The sequence below is a fragment of the Erythrolamprus reginae genome, chromosome 7 (genome assembly GCF_031021105.1).
Source record: "Erythrolamprus reginae isolate rEryReg1 chromosome 7, rEryReg1.hap1, whole genome shotgun sequence".
NCBI classification, from domain to species: Eukaryota; Metazoa; Chordata; class Lepidosauria; order Squamata; family Dipsadidae; genus Erythrolamprus; species Erythrolamprus reginae.
The window spans coordinates 23,307,308-23,320,030 of NC_091956.1; the positions used below are offsets into that span (position 1 = coordinate 23,307,308).

A 12,723-nucleotide genomic window follows, 5' to 3' on the forward strand; every position below is an offset into this window, starting at 1 on the left:
GTCTTACTTTCAGGGAAACACGGTATCTCTGCATCTTTTTGCTTTTTAAAAATTAGGAATGCAAAACAGGCATACTTTGTTTCCCTTACTTGCATTCGCTGAACAACTCTCCATCTGTACCAAAAGAAATATCCAGGGGAGGATCTAACGTCTGCATGGAAAAAGCTATCCGGCATAACTCTCGTATCAAACTACCGATCATGATGAAATCAACTCCTGGGAGACAAATCTTAGCACTGAGTTTCAGTGCGCGGATGACTTCCTGAAAGCATATTAAAAAATGTGTGGTTATTTCCTAGAGAAAAATAATTGGGAATTACACAAAACCCAAAAAAGGAACAAACGCAGATTGGCCATTTGAAACTGGAAAACAAAATGGCGGAATGACCAGATTAAGACCAACTCAGAGGTGGGCTACTGCCTGAACGGCTTATTGCGTGCAACTCTGCGGCTCTGGAACGCCCGTGCAGGATCGAGCGCAATCATGCTTCCTGCACCTGTGCAGGTAGCAAAATAGCGCACAGGGACGCGTGTGTGGGCGTATTTCGGCAAGGGTTTTTGCTTCCTCGGATGTGTTCCAGAGCCGCGGAGATGGGCACAATTAGCCATTCCAGCAGCAGCCCACCTCTGGACCAACTGGCTTCCTAAACTCCACCCACCCATGGCAAAAAGATCACATCATCAATATACAGGCATCCATCAGAAAACAAGTTGTAATACTTTCCATTTACTGTATTTTTTGAAGGATAAGACACACTGGAGTGTAAGACGCACCTTAGCTTTTAGGGGGGGAAATGAGGGGGGGAAACTCTCCCTCTACCTCCTGTTCAGCCGGGCTCTATGGTGTGAGCCTCCCGAAAATTCAAGGGTAAAAAATTCAGACACACACAAACTTGAAAATTCAAACACAATGTTTTTTATCACAAAATTCAAAAGAAACAAAGCACCCTTTTTGTATTGCAAAGCGCACTTTTCCCAAAACAAACTTGAATGCTGTAAAACCCCCTTAAACCAGTGTTTCCCAACCTTGGCATTCGCTGGCTGGGGAATTCTGGGAGCTGAAGTCCAAATATCTTCAAGTTGCCAAGGTTGGGAAACACTGCCTTAAACAGTCCTTAAGTACTTAGCTAGCAGCTGTAAGGAAACGTCACAGCCCTCCTTCTTCCAGGAGTTGAAACACACACGCTTTGCTCTGCCTTGGTTTCAAAGTCTTGAAAAATCAACAGAGTCCTGAAACAGCAAGTCACAGTCCAAACCAGTACGATCAGATAATCTCCACACTGCGAGGCCAGCATGCTGCCAATTTAACAGCAGCCCTAATTACTTGAACCCTACCCAACCACAGGTGGACTCAATTATCTCCTATAATACTTTTGAAGCTGTTCACTCCTATGCATAGCTCTACGCATGCCTGGGTATATCATTATTTCCTCATCTGAATCTAAGGAAGATAAGGATGATTGACTTCTTCCTGGGCTTTCTTCCAAGCTCCCCTCCTTCACTTCCTTCTGCAGAGGACAATTCACCATCTGACTCTGTCGGCAGCAAAACAGGCCTATGACACGTTGATGTTTCCCCTGCATCCACCTCCTCAGTCCTTGGGGCAGGAGCTGGGCCAGAGCTAATCACAACACCTCCCAGCAATTTGCCTCTGCCTCCCAGCAGTTCATATTTGTTTCTAAAGTTCTGCTTATCATGGTGCATTGCCAGGAATTAATTCACAGCTTTGCCACTTAAAAGCTCTCAGCCTAGCAATTATCCAAGGACTGATAAGGTCTGTTATTGCAATTAACCCTTGGAAGGATTATTGCCTGGACTTTTCTGTGTGTGAATCAGGGATGGGTTGCTACCGGTGCGGTAGGCAACTGTGTGCACTGGTAGAGGGCGCCAGATTGCACAATTTGTGCACGACCGCTCCGGTGCCATCCCTTCAAGCGCTGCCATCTTTTTTCTTTATTTTTTTTTTGTATTTTTTGCTTCCTATGCATGTGCAGAAGTAAAATCTCATGAGAAGATGCTCGTGAGTGAGACTTCAGCAACTTTACTTCTGTGCATGCACATAAGCAAAAGATCACCAAAATCTCTCTCACACACGCGTCCCTTCGTGAGCTTTTGGAACATTTTTGCTTCCTGTGCATGCACAGAAGCAAAATCACAATGGGGATGCGAACATGTGAATGTGCGTAGCACATGTGTGCATGCAAGACTCCCCATGCTGTATGCACAGAGCACCAGTAGCAGGAGCAGTAATGGGGAGACACAGTGGGGGTAGTAAGTTTATGCACTATTTATTGAATACTTAATAGTTTTTTTATTGTCTTTCCTTCTCTAGAACCTTAGTATGATCCTTAATTACTTTTAAAATAGGAAATAATTAAATAGTACAGTATGTTTTACCCATAAACGCTTTAATCGTTTTAATCATTATCTAGAACTGAATTTTGATAATTAAAGAAAATTGAGCTACTTGCCTAATCTGTTATCAGACTGAACCTTATGGATTCAGTACCAAAACCTTAAAATATTACTGTACTCCTCAACAAATAATTCTTCTACCATTTGTCTTTTTTGTGGCTATTCAAATAATGTGACTTAATCATCTGAAAAAGAGTCCAAGCACCTATTTAAAAACGTATCTTGGTCTGTAAGCCACTCCCACCCAGTCACATGATCTTTAAGATACTCCTGGTCACAGGATTGCCAAGCCACTCCTACCTAGTCGCATTGCCAACAAGCCACACCCACAAAATAAGCCACAGTGTGGCAGTAAAAACTTTGGCAGCCCATCACTGAACAGGAGGTAGGAGCAATCTGCCCCTGGTGTGAATGCCGTGAATTCATAGTAGCTAAATAAAGAGAGTCTTTTTGGGATAAGGAGTCTGTTTCGTGGTTCTGCTAAGACTGGGCCAGAACAGATCTATAGTTTCTAATTAGAGACCATGGCTGGGAAACACTTTGTCAGCCTTGTCTGATACACAACCTGTGGCTCTTTTCTTAAAAAAAAATACCCTGGCAACAATGACTCATTTTCTCAAAAGTAAGGTTGGGATACTGTACAATGGGCTGTATGGAATGGCCTTTGTAGATTACTTTGAAGATGCAGTTTATGAAAGCAGCACTGTTTTACTGAGCAATATAACTTTGTCCCAGACTTACACTGACGCTGGACTGAACATCATAGAGATCTTCCTGACGAATTATATAGTCCATCACCTTATTTTCAAGTGGTTCAGGCCCTGAGTAATTGAGGGACAGTGTCTTCCTAACGCGCATTTTGAACTGTCTGAAGGCCTTCTTTGCTGCATAGAAGGACTCCTACAAACGAGAGAAGAGCAATTAAATTTAGATGCACAGGCAATACAGATAATCAAATCTTGTGATAAAATAGCTTAACCAGTTGTTGATCTATGCCTGTGATGGAGAACCTATGGCACACAGGCCAGAGATGGCACACAGCGTATTCTATGTGGGTATGCGCAGTTACCAACTGTTCTTCTGGTTTCTGATGTGCATACGTGGGCCAAACAGCTGTTCTTCATGCACAGTGGAGCTCCAGTAACCCAAAGACCAGCTAGCCAGAGTGCGCATGTATCTGGTCTCTGGGTGAGAGCACCTGCATGTGCGCCAGCCAGCTGGTCTTCGGGTTTAGTGATTGCAAAACATTGTCTATACATGATATGTTTATGGAGAAAGAATAAGGATAGTCTTTATTTTTTACAATTAATGATCTATATTAAATAGAATAGAATAGAATTTTATTGCCCAAGTGTGATTGGACATACAAGCAATTTGTCTTGGTGCATATGCTCTCAGCATACATAAAAGAAAAAGAGACATTTGTCAAGAATCATGTGGTACAACACTTAATGATTGTCATAGGGGTCAAATAAGCAATGAAGAAACAATCAATATTAATAAAAATCTTAGGATACAAGCAACAAGTTACTGTCATACAGTCCTAAGTGGGAGGAAAAGGATGATAGGAATGATGAGAAAAAACTAGTACAAATAGAAGTGTAGATTTAGTAAAAAGTCTGACAGTGTTGAGGGAATTGTTTGTTTAGTAGAGTGATGCCATTCGGGGAAAAACTGTTCTTGTGTCTAGTTGTCTTGGTGTGCAGTGCTCTGTAGGGACGTTTTGAGGGTAAAGTTAACTCAATTAAAATACCTAATTAATTAAAGGTAAACACAATGAATATTCTTGTTTTCTTCCTCAAAATCTTGTAAAGTATCTATGCTGCAAACATTTGGACAACAATTAGATGGCAGTAAAGATACAGAAAATGTTCTTCCGTGTCAGCTAATGGCCATCTTGATTTTTGTAACTCAAATACTATATTGCTCAAAATAATAAAGAGAACACTCAAATAACCCCTCCTAGATCTGAATGAATGAAATAGTCTGATTGAATACTTTGTTCTGTACAAAGTTGAATGTGTACAACAGCATGTGAAATTGATTGTCAATCAGTGTTGCTTCCAAAGTGGACAGTTTGATTTCACAGAACTTTGATTTACTTGGAGTTATATTCTGTTGTTTAAGTGTTCCCTTTATTTTTTTGAGCAGTGTATATATGGTCTTCTGAGGTGGTGTATAGTTTGTAATGAACATATCCAAGGATGCATACCAGCTATTGGTGGCGTGGTGGTTAGAATACAGTATTGCAGTCTGAGTCTGCCTACAGCCAGATCAATCCTGAGCAGCTCCAGGTTGACTCAGCCTTCCGTTCTTCCAAGGTGGGTAAAATGAGGCTCCAGATTGCTGAGGGCAATATGCTGACTCCGTAAACCACTCAGAGAGGGCTGTAAAAGCACTATGAAGTGGTATATAAGTGCTAAGTGCTATTCTTTTTATCAGTCGTAGTCATTGCCAGCTATTTATGTTTTTAAGAGCTTGTTTCAGAGATTTCATGCAGCTGCTCGTGACCACTAGGTTAATTAATCAGAGGAACAAACCATGGATCTTCTTTCAAGGGCACAAAAATTACAAGTTCATAAAATAAACTCTAAGCATGCCAGCAGTGGCCCCTTAGAAGTTATCTGGTGGAGGCTTCATGTGCAACTGAACTAGCATATTTTTCAGAGTAGAAAGCGCACCGTTTTACTCCCCAAAAGAGGGTGAAAACTTGGGTGTGGCTTATATACCAAATCTAGCCCCACCCAACCACCCCCACCCTTTGGCCTCTGCCTTCCAGCAATTTACTTCCTTGCAGCAAACAGAACAGAGCCTGTTAAGCCAAGAAACTGATTATCAGCTGATTGAAGCTGCAGTGAAACTAATGCTGCAAGGAGGCAAATATCTGGGAGGTAGAGGCAGAGGTAGAATTTTATGTTGTTGTGCTAATTAGACTGCTGAAACTGGATGCAAGGAGGTAAGTCAATAACTATAAATGTCTGTAGAATATTAAAATTATTAGACTTATTTTTTAAAGACCGCTTTATTAATGTTCTAGATAACTAAACAAAATAAAGCAGCTTTTTAAAATAAAAGCTTGATCTGAAGAGGCCCAGTGCTATTGTATCTTCTTTTAAATAGCAGAAAATAACTATACTTCCAGAAAGCCACATCAATTTAAACAGCATCTGTACAAATATAGTCTGAAATGTAACAGTGTCCTGTTTTAGTGTTAAGATAAGGCAGCTGAGTTAAATCCTGACTTAGTCATGTCTGGAGTAGATCTATTTAAATATTTAGAAGTCAGTGTGACTATATTTCAGAAAATTTTCTGGCATTAATATGCTGCCATAATGTACATTTCTCCAATTCTTTGCTATTTCTATGGGTCAGGCACACATGCACAGAAATACACAGCAAACAGTATGTATCATTTGTATTATTTGCTGTTTGCCGGGAGGCAAATTTATGGGAGGCAAAGGCAGAATTTTTTTCCCCTTGTATTCCTCCCCCAAAACTAAGATGCATCTTTTACTCTGAAAAATACGGTAGAAACATAGAAACATAGAAGACTGACGGCAGAAAAAGACCTCATGGTCCATCTAGTCTGCCCTTATACTATTTTCTGTATTTTATCTTAGGATGGATATATGTTTATCCCAGGCATGTTTAAATTCAGTTACTGTGGATTTACCAACCACGTCTGCTGGAAGTTTGTTCCAAGGATCTACTACTCTTTCAGTAAAATAATATTTTATTATTTATTATTTTATTTATTATTTGGATTTGTATGCCGCCCCTCTCCGAAGACTCGGGGCGGCTCACAACAAGTGAAAAGCAATCCAATACATAATCCAATTAATTAAAATATTGAAAAATTTTAAAAACCCCATATACTAAAATACATACACACAAGCATACCATATATAAATTTTTCTCACGTTGCCTTTGATCTTTTCCCCAACTAACCTCAGATTGTGCCTCCTTGTTCTTGTGTTCACTTTCCTATTAAAAACACTTCCCTCCTGAACCTTACTTAACCCTTTAACATATTTAAATGTTTCGATCATGTCCTCCCTTTTCCTTCTGTCCTCCAGACTATACAGATTGAGTTCATTAAGTAGTAGTTCTTCATAAAGAATCTCCAATCTGTGATAAGTGTATTGTTGAGCCAACATCAATGTTTCATATTTCAGAAATAAAAGCTGTTTCCAGGAGTTCCAACACTGGGTTTTCTAAGCAGTTTAAGATCCGTTTGCACTTATCAAAGTAATGAATATGAATGGCATTAAAAAAATAGTTGCATGTCATACCACAACAGCAGTATAGATTATTCTCTGCACCATCTCCAGATCATCTGTGTAGCTCCTCAAGAGAGTTTGAGCATTTAAGCGGTCCTGAGAGTAAATGTCATCAAAACGTTCCACAAGGCGAGAGCGACGCAAAGCTTGAGTAAGACTTCCCCGGCTGGGCGACAAATTTCGTACTGAAGGTGGACTAGGGGATCTACTTCGGACAAGTCTCGGAGAAGAAGATCGACTTCGGGCAAGTCTGAAACAGATTTGCCGAAACGGCAGGAAGGCAAAAGTTTTACCACTACACACACTTTGCTCCAAATATTGATAGTGCTCAACTTACAACAGTTCATTTAGTGACCAATCAAAGTTACAGTGGCATTGAGAAATGTGACTTATGAATGTTTTTCCACAGTTACAACCTTTTCAGCACCCCATGATAATGTGACCAGTTTAAGTTTTATTGGATTTATAGGCCACCCAACTCCTGATGGACTCTTTTGACTCTGTCAAAATTTAGGTGCTTGGCAAATGATTGATATTAATGACCATAGGTCACGTGATCCACTTTTGTGACCTGCTGACAAGCACAGTCAAATGGGGGAACCAGGTTCACTTCACAACCAAATTACTAATTTAGCAACTGCTGTGATTCACTTCACAAGAGTGGCAAGAAAAGTCGTAAAATGGAGCAAAATTCACTTCACAAATTTCTCAGTTAACAATATAAATCTTGGGCTCAATTGTGGTCATAGGTTGAGGGTCACCTATAGTTAAAGAAATAAATTTAGGAATATAAAGTTATTTTTCTATTGGTCTTACTGAAAGACCAGCCATTTTTATTATTATTTCTTATAAAGTTATGTTAATGATCTATTTTTAAAAAAATCACAGTGAGATACTTTACTGCTTTTGATTCCCGGACACTTTGATACATCAAATTAGTTTTTTGAATAGTCCCAAATTTAAGAAATGTTTAATGGTTGTTTTGGACAAAAATGTTTCAGTTGATACAATTCTCTCTCTTTGGGGGAAGATGTTTCATCTTGAACTGACAGGCAGGAGTACTGAATTGCAAATCTATGGATATAGCCTCTTTTCTCAAATCAGGGGTGCATTCTAACATATCTCACTACTGGTTTGCTTCCTCCCATGCATTGTGCACCGCGTGGCCATGCCATGCATGAGCGGGCACATGCACAGTACCAAAAACCAAGCTTCTGCAGATGCACAGAAGCTAAAAACAGCTTCTGCGAATGCGCAGAAGCCCCCCCCCAAAAGATGGTCGCCATTAGAACCAATTCAGGGGCATGGCCAACTAGCAATCATTCCTGGTTGGGTGACAGGGGGGAAATTCCAACTACTGGTTCTATAGAACCAGCCTGAACCAGGAGCAACCCACCTCTGTCCAAGATCAAGGAATAAAATCAAGTAGTAAAAAATTTGGTAGCCCTTCACTGCCGGAAACGGACTGTTTCCCAACTTCTGGTGGGCCCAGTAGGCTCGTGTTTCTCCCTCCCCAGGCTCCAAAGGATTCCCTGGAGTCAGGGAAGGGTAAAAAGGCTCTCTGAAAGCCAAAAACGCCCTCCAATAGACTCTGTGCAAGCCACAAATCAGCTGGCCAGCACACACATGCACATTGGACCTGAACTAGGACAACGGCTCATGTGCCAGCAGATATGGCTCCGCATGCCACCTGTGACACCCGTGCCATAGGTTCGCCATCACTGGTATAGGGTCTCCTGCTAGGGTTGGACTAGATGACCTACAAGGTCCCTTCCAACTCTGTTATTGTTATCTGCACATTCTTTCTTCATCCAGAAAACATCTAATCATTTCTCCAATCCATCACAAAGAATAGAAGAAGACCAAGAATCTCAAATAAACATAGGTATAGATCTACTTAAAGAAGTCCTTGTGAGAAAAAAAGCTTGCTTTTGGGCTGTCATAAGTTGCAAAAAAAAGTCCACGACACCCTCACAGGTCCTTACCTGCTTTGAAGAAGAGACTTCTCAACCCGAAGGATCGCAATTTCATCCTTCAATGATCGAATATGATTCTCGTATTCATCCAGCTGTTCCACGTTTTCCAAAGAGCTGTCTGATTTTGCCCGAGAAGCCTTTAGGCTTAACCACAAAAAAATAAATCAGATAAAATGAAATATTGAAATTATGTTCTGCCTTCCGTGAAACATCTGCATGGGAGGGTTAAAAAAATGGTAAGCAGGAGGAATTCAAGAGTTTCTGCTTGCACAGATGACAAGGCCTAAGAATTGATGTTCTTCACTTCAATTCCATGAATTTATTCAGATAATATTATAGCCTAGCTTGGGAATGATAAGCTTATCCATACTGTGGCCATTTATCTTAGTATTCCAATTGTGAACTCTATGGCATCTATGATTCACATACCTTTACTTTTAAAAAATGTGTGCTGCTTTCTGCTATGATTTGACCATCAACTTTTATTCATAACTGCTGTATTCACTGTTAAAATTACAAAGAGGGCTTTTGAAGTTATTGTGATGTTACAAGTTCTATTACATTTATTCCAGTTTAGTGGTTAGAGGAAAGGTTAAGCCACCTCGCCATCTGAAAAAGGTTTTTTTGGCTATCTACTGTCCATGGGATGTTTTAAACTTCAACCTCCATCAGTCTCAGCCAACTTAGCCAATGGTAAAGGATTGTGGAATATGTAGTCCGTATGTAGAGTGGATCTGTGTCTTTATTCAATTCAATTCCATTTATTAAATTTTGTATGCCGCCCCTCTCCGAAGACTCAGGGCGGCTCACAACAATGATAAAAACAATATTATAATGGCACAAATCTAATATTAAAAGAAATAACTAAAACCCTATCATATTAAAACCAGACAACACATACATACCAAACATAAATTATAAGGAGCCTGGGGGAAAGATGTCTCAAATCCCCCATGCCTGGCGGTATAGGTGGGTCTTGAGTAGTTTACGGAAGACAAGGAGGGTGGGAGCAGTTCTAATCTCCGGGGGGAGTTGATTCCAGAGGGCCAGAGCCGCCACAGAGAAGGCTCTTCCCCTGGGGCCCGCCAGACGACATTGTTTAGTCGATGGGACCCGGAGAAGGCCAACTCTGTGGGACCTTATCGGTCGCTGGGATTCTTGCGGTAGCAGGTGGTTCCGGAGGTACTCTGGTCCAATGCCATGTAGGGCATTGGACCACTGCAGTAACTTACCACTAGGGCTAAGAATGAATGGAAGTGTGTGCTTTGCCTGCTTTTTTCATTGCTACTCCATCCAAAAATCAGCTGTACTTTATAAGCTTTTTTTCAGCCCTAACGATGTGCTAAGAAGAATGAAGCTAAGAGTGAAGCGATCTTCCGTATATTGCCTGCTTTTTTCATTGCTTCTCTCTATCAGCTGTGCTTTATAAGCTTTTTTTCAGCCCTAACGATGTGCTAAGAAGAATGAAGCTAAGAGTGAAGCGATCTTCCATATATTGCCTGCTTTTTTCATTGCTTCTCTCTATCAGCTGTGCTTTATAAGCTTTTTTTTTAATCCCGCTCAAAACCAGCAAACTAATGTGCTGAAACTGACCAGATCAAGGACAAGCAGATGAATACCTTGATAGGCAGAATTTTTACCCCCTATTTTCCTTCCTCAAAACTAGGGTGCGTCTTATACTCTGAAAAATAGAGTCGTTTCTTTTAATCAATCTCAGACAGGGTGGTCAAACTGCCAGATGGGTCATGTGCTGGCCATACCCATGCCCGGTTTAGCAAAGGGAAGGGAAAGTCACAATACGTCACGTGATGCTGCCGTGACAACATGAGTTTGACATGCTTGATCTAAAATTTGCAGACAGTACAAAGAATTCAAAGTTGAGATGGAGTGTATGTAACTCTGGCATCTTAATTAGCTTAAAATTGTACTGTACAAATTGTACAAATTGTACTGTAACAAGTACTGTACTATACTGTAACAAGTTGCTCTATTTGTTTCATTCAAAAAGTATACATTTCTTTTTACATACTAAAAATTCAAAAAACAGGTAGTTGTAAGAAAAGTCATCTCTATCGGTGCAAAAGCAACTCATATCAATAAATTATGAGCATTATAAAATGAACAGTCTAAAGCCTTTAGAAAAATCTAAAATGTTGACAAACCTATAATAGTTATAAATAGCCCTGTATAATTAGGTGTTGTTTTTTTTACTTACTCTGTTTTTAGCTGAACAATTTCATCTTCTGCTGCCAAGAGAGTAGTAGCCGATTTGGTCTTTGTATCTTCAAGACACAACTTGGCTTGTGCCAGACTGCAAGAGAATTTAATAGCCAAAGATATACCTTTAAATGTAAAGACACTATTTTTTTCTCGTTTGTTCAATGAAACTGAGCATGGAAAATGACAGCTTTGAACAGGCATCTATTTAACTGGTAAAGTACTTTATCAAAATCACAACAACTAGTATACAGAAGTAGCCATCAACCAAACCCAGATCCTCTACAATCAAGATAATATAACAATCACATTTACTCAGAGTGGGCTGCTGCCGAAACGCCTAAGTGCGCATAGCTCCACGGCTCTGGAATATGAGTGCGGGATCGAGCCCAATTTTGCATCCTGCACCTGTGCAGGGTAGCAAAATCTCACACAGGGACACGCGTGCGGGCACGTTTCGATGAGGTTTTTTGCTTCCCTACATGCGTTTGAGGACCAGTTTGAAACCAACGTAATTTTTGGTGCCATTGTAACTTTGGTGGCTAAATGAATGGTTGTAAGTCAAAGACCATCTATATCTTTCCCATCTTGAGTTATTAAAAAATAATAATAAGATAGGATTTAAAAAATTAAAAAGCACCAGAATTCCCAGATAATAGCCAAATTGGCTGAAAAATCATGCCTGTAGTGTCCCATCGTACCTGGATGGCCTCTGCTTGTAAATGCTGCAAAGTTTATTTTATTTGGTTGATTTCTATGCCGCCTTCTCCGAAGACTCGGGGCGGCTTACAAGAATAAGAATAAAACACAATACAAAAATATAACTGAAGAAACCCAACCTAAAACAATATTAGTGAACTGCCCCGAGTCTTCGGAGAGGGGCGGCATACAAATCTAATAAATAATAATAATAATAATTATTATTATTATTATTATTATTATTATATTATTATTATTATTATCCCAAAGATATAAAACCAAACATTCACTTTCATTCAATCATAACCATGGAATCACAACTTCAGCCGGAGCAAGATGTTAAGCTCAACGGCCCCAAGCGTGCTGGCAAAGGTGAGTTTTTAACACCTTGCGAAAGGCCCAGAGGGTCAGGGCAGTACAGATCTAAGGAGGGAGTTGGTTCCAGAGGGCTGGGGCAGCCACAGAGAAGGCTCTTCCCTTAGCCCCCACCAGCCAGCATTGCTTAGCTGACGGGACTTGGAGAAGGCCAACTCTGTGGGACCTAGCCAGCCACTGGAATAGATGAGGCAGAAGACGGTCCCGTAAGTAAACTGGTCCTAAGCCATGTAGGGCTACATAGGTCATGACCAACATTTTAAATTGCATCCGGAGACCAACTGGTAACCATTGCAGGTCGCGAAGTGATGGCGAGATATGTGTATGCCTAGGAAGGCCCGTAATTGCTCACACGGCTGCATTTTGCATCAACTGTAGTCTCAAAACGCTCTTCAAAAGTAGCCCCATGTAGAGAGGGCACTGCAGTAATCGATACTCGAGGTGATGAGGGCATTAGTGACTGTGAGGAGAGACTTTCTGTCCAAATAGGCCACAACTGGTGCACCAGGCGGCCCTGTGAAAAACGCCCACCTTGTCACAGCTGAGAGGTGGTGTTCTAAAGTCAGCTGTGGATCAAGGAGAACTCCCAAGTTGTGGACCTTCTCTGAGAGGGTCAAATCCCCCCCTCGAGTTATGGACAGACAGATGGAAACGTCCTTGGGAGGCAAAACCTACAGCCACTCCGTCTTGTTGGGCTTGAGTCTGAGTCTGTTGACACCCATCCAGATCCTAACAGCTTCCAGACACCGGCACATCACCTC

At 40.8% G+C, this 12,723-nt stretch overlaps 1 protein-coding gene across 6 annotated transcripts in view; it reads right to left on the reverse strand.

The window, feature by feature from the left end:
* The window catches only part of SPATA18 (spermatogenesis associated 18), a 33,633-nt gene that overhangs the window by 9,877 nt on the left and 11,033 nt on the right, over nt 1-12,723 (reverse strand). For all 6 annotated transcript variants that reach the window (XM_070757152.1, XM_070757151.1, XM_070757156.1 and 3 more), the window contains exons 5-9: nt 10,887-10,982; nt 8,681-8,815; nt 6,708-6,945; nt 3,157-3,315; nt 90-262 (exon numbers count right to left, since the gene is read on the reverse strand). In XM_070757152.1, coding sequence (XP_070613253.1) covers nt 90-262; nt 3,157-3,315; nt 6,708-6,945; nt 8,681-8,815; nt 10,887-10,982 — 801 coding nt within the window. The remainder of the gene's footprint in view (nt 1-89; nt 263-3,156; nt 3,316-6,707; nt 6,946-8,680; nt 8,816-10,886; nt 10,983-12,723) is intronic.